This window comes from Bison bison, unplaced genomic scaffold (assembly GCF_000754665.1).
Source record: "Bison bison bison isolate TAMUID 2011002044 unplaced genomic scaffold, Bison_UMD1.0 scf7180017854919, whole genome shotgun sequence".
NCBI lineage: Eukaryota > Metazoa > Chordata > Mammalia > Artiodactyla > Bovidae > Bison > Bison bison.
In genome coordinates, this window is record NW_011485492.1 from 7,030 (window position 1) to 7,790 (window position 761).

Here is a 761-nt window from a genome sequence, read left to right on the forward strand (position 1 = left end):
CCTCCCGGAGGGGCATCTTCAACCTGGAGCCCCGGGGTGGCCCCCAAGCCTGGGGAAGAGTGGGAGGAGCCTGGGGGGCACATACGTCGATCCAGATGTAGTGAGGGGTCACCTCAGGGGCACACGGTTTGGGCTGACTGGCTTCTGATGCGGCCAAGGGGTCTGCTTCCTTCATCTCCGCAGAAAACAGGCCGAACTTCTGCTCCACGGTCATCTGCCAGGCCCCCGCCATCTCCCGCATGAACTGCAAGAGCCCGGCCGTCAGCACCTCTGTGAGGCACAGTAAGGCGCCTGCTGTGTTTTCTTGTTGGTTTTTAATTATAAAAGGAGTATACGCTCGCTGGAAACTAAGAAAACTGAGGTAGTATGAAGAAAAATGAAACCACCACAGTCCCGTGATGACCCCACCTCGGGCCGCCTTTCACCACACGCCCCTCCAGGACCACAGCCGGACGCCCACATGTGACCGCACCACCTGCTCAGGGCCTCCAGAACCCAGTGCCACCTCCACCCCACGGACCCACGACGACACCTTCATGCCCCAAACCAGACCTGGGAAGAGCTGTGGGGGCCAAGTGGAGCCTGAGTCCCCACCACCAAGGTGTGGTTTGGAGGGCAGCAACTCTTTCCAAATGCAAAGAGATAGAGAAAAATAATAGAATGGGAAAGACTAGAGATCTCTTCAGGAAAATCAGAGACACCAAGGGAACATTTCATGCAAAGATGGGCAAAATAAAGGACAGAAATGCTATGGACCTAAC

The 761-nt window shown here is 56.1% G+C and overlaps 1 protein-coding gene across 1 annotated transcript in view; it reads right to left on the bottom strand.

Annotated features, from left to right (window-relative positions):
* Positions 1-761, bottom strand: part of LOC105001394 (phosphatidylinositol 4-kinase alpha-like) — a gene marked incomplete at both ends in the record, with an annotated part of 14,475 nt that overhangs the window by 7,021 nt on the left and 6,693 nt on the right. The window contains one exon of the mRNA XM_010857643.1: positions 84-244. Coding sequence (XP_010855945.1) covers positions 84-244 — 161 coding nt within the window. The remainder of the gene's footprint in view (positions 1-83; positions 245-761) is intronic.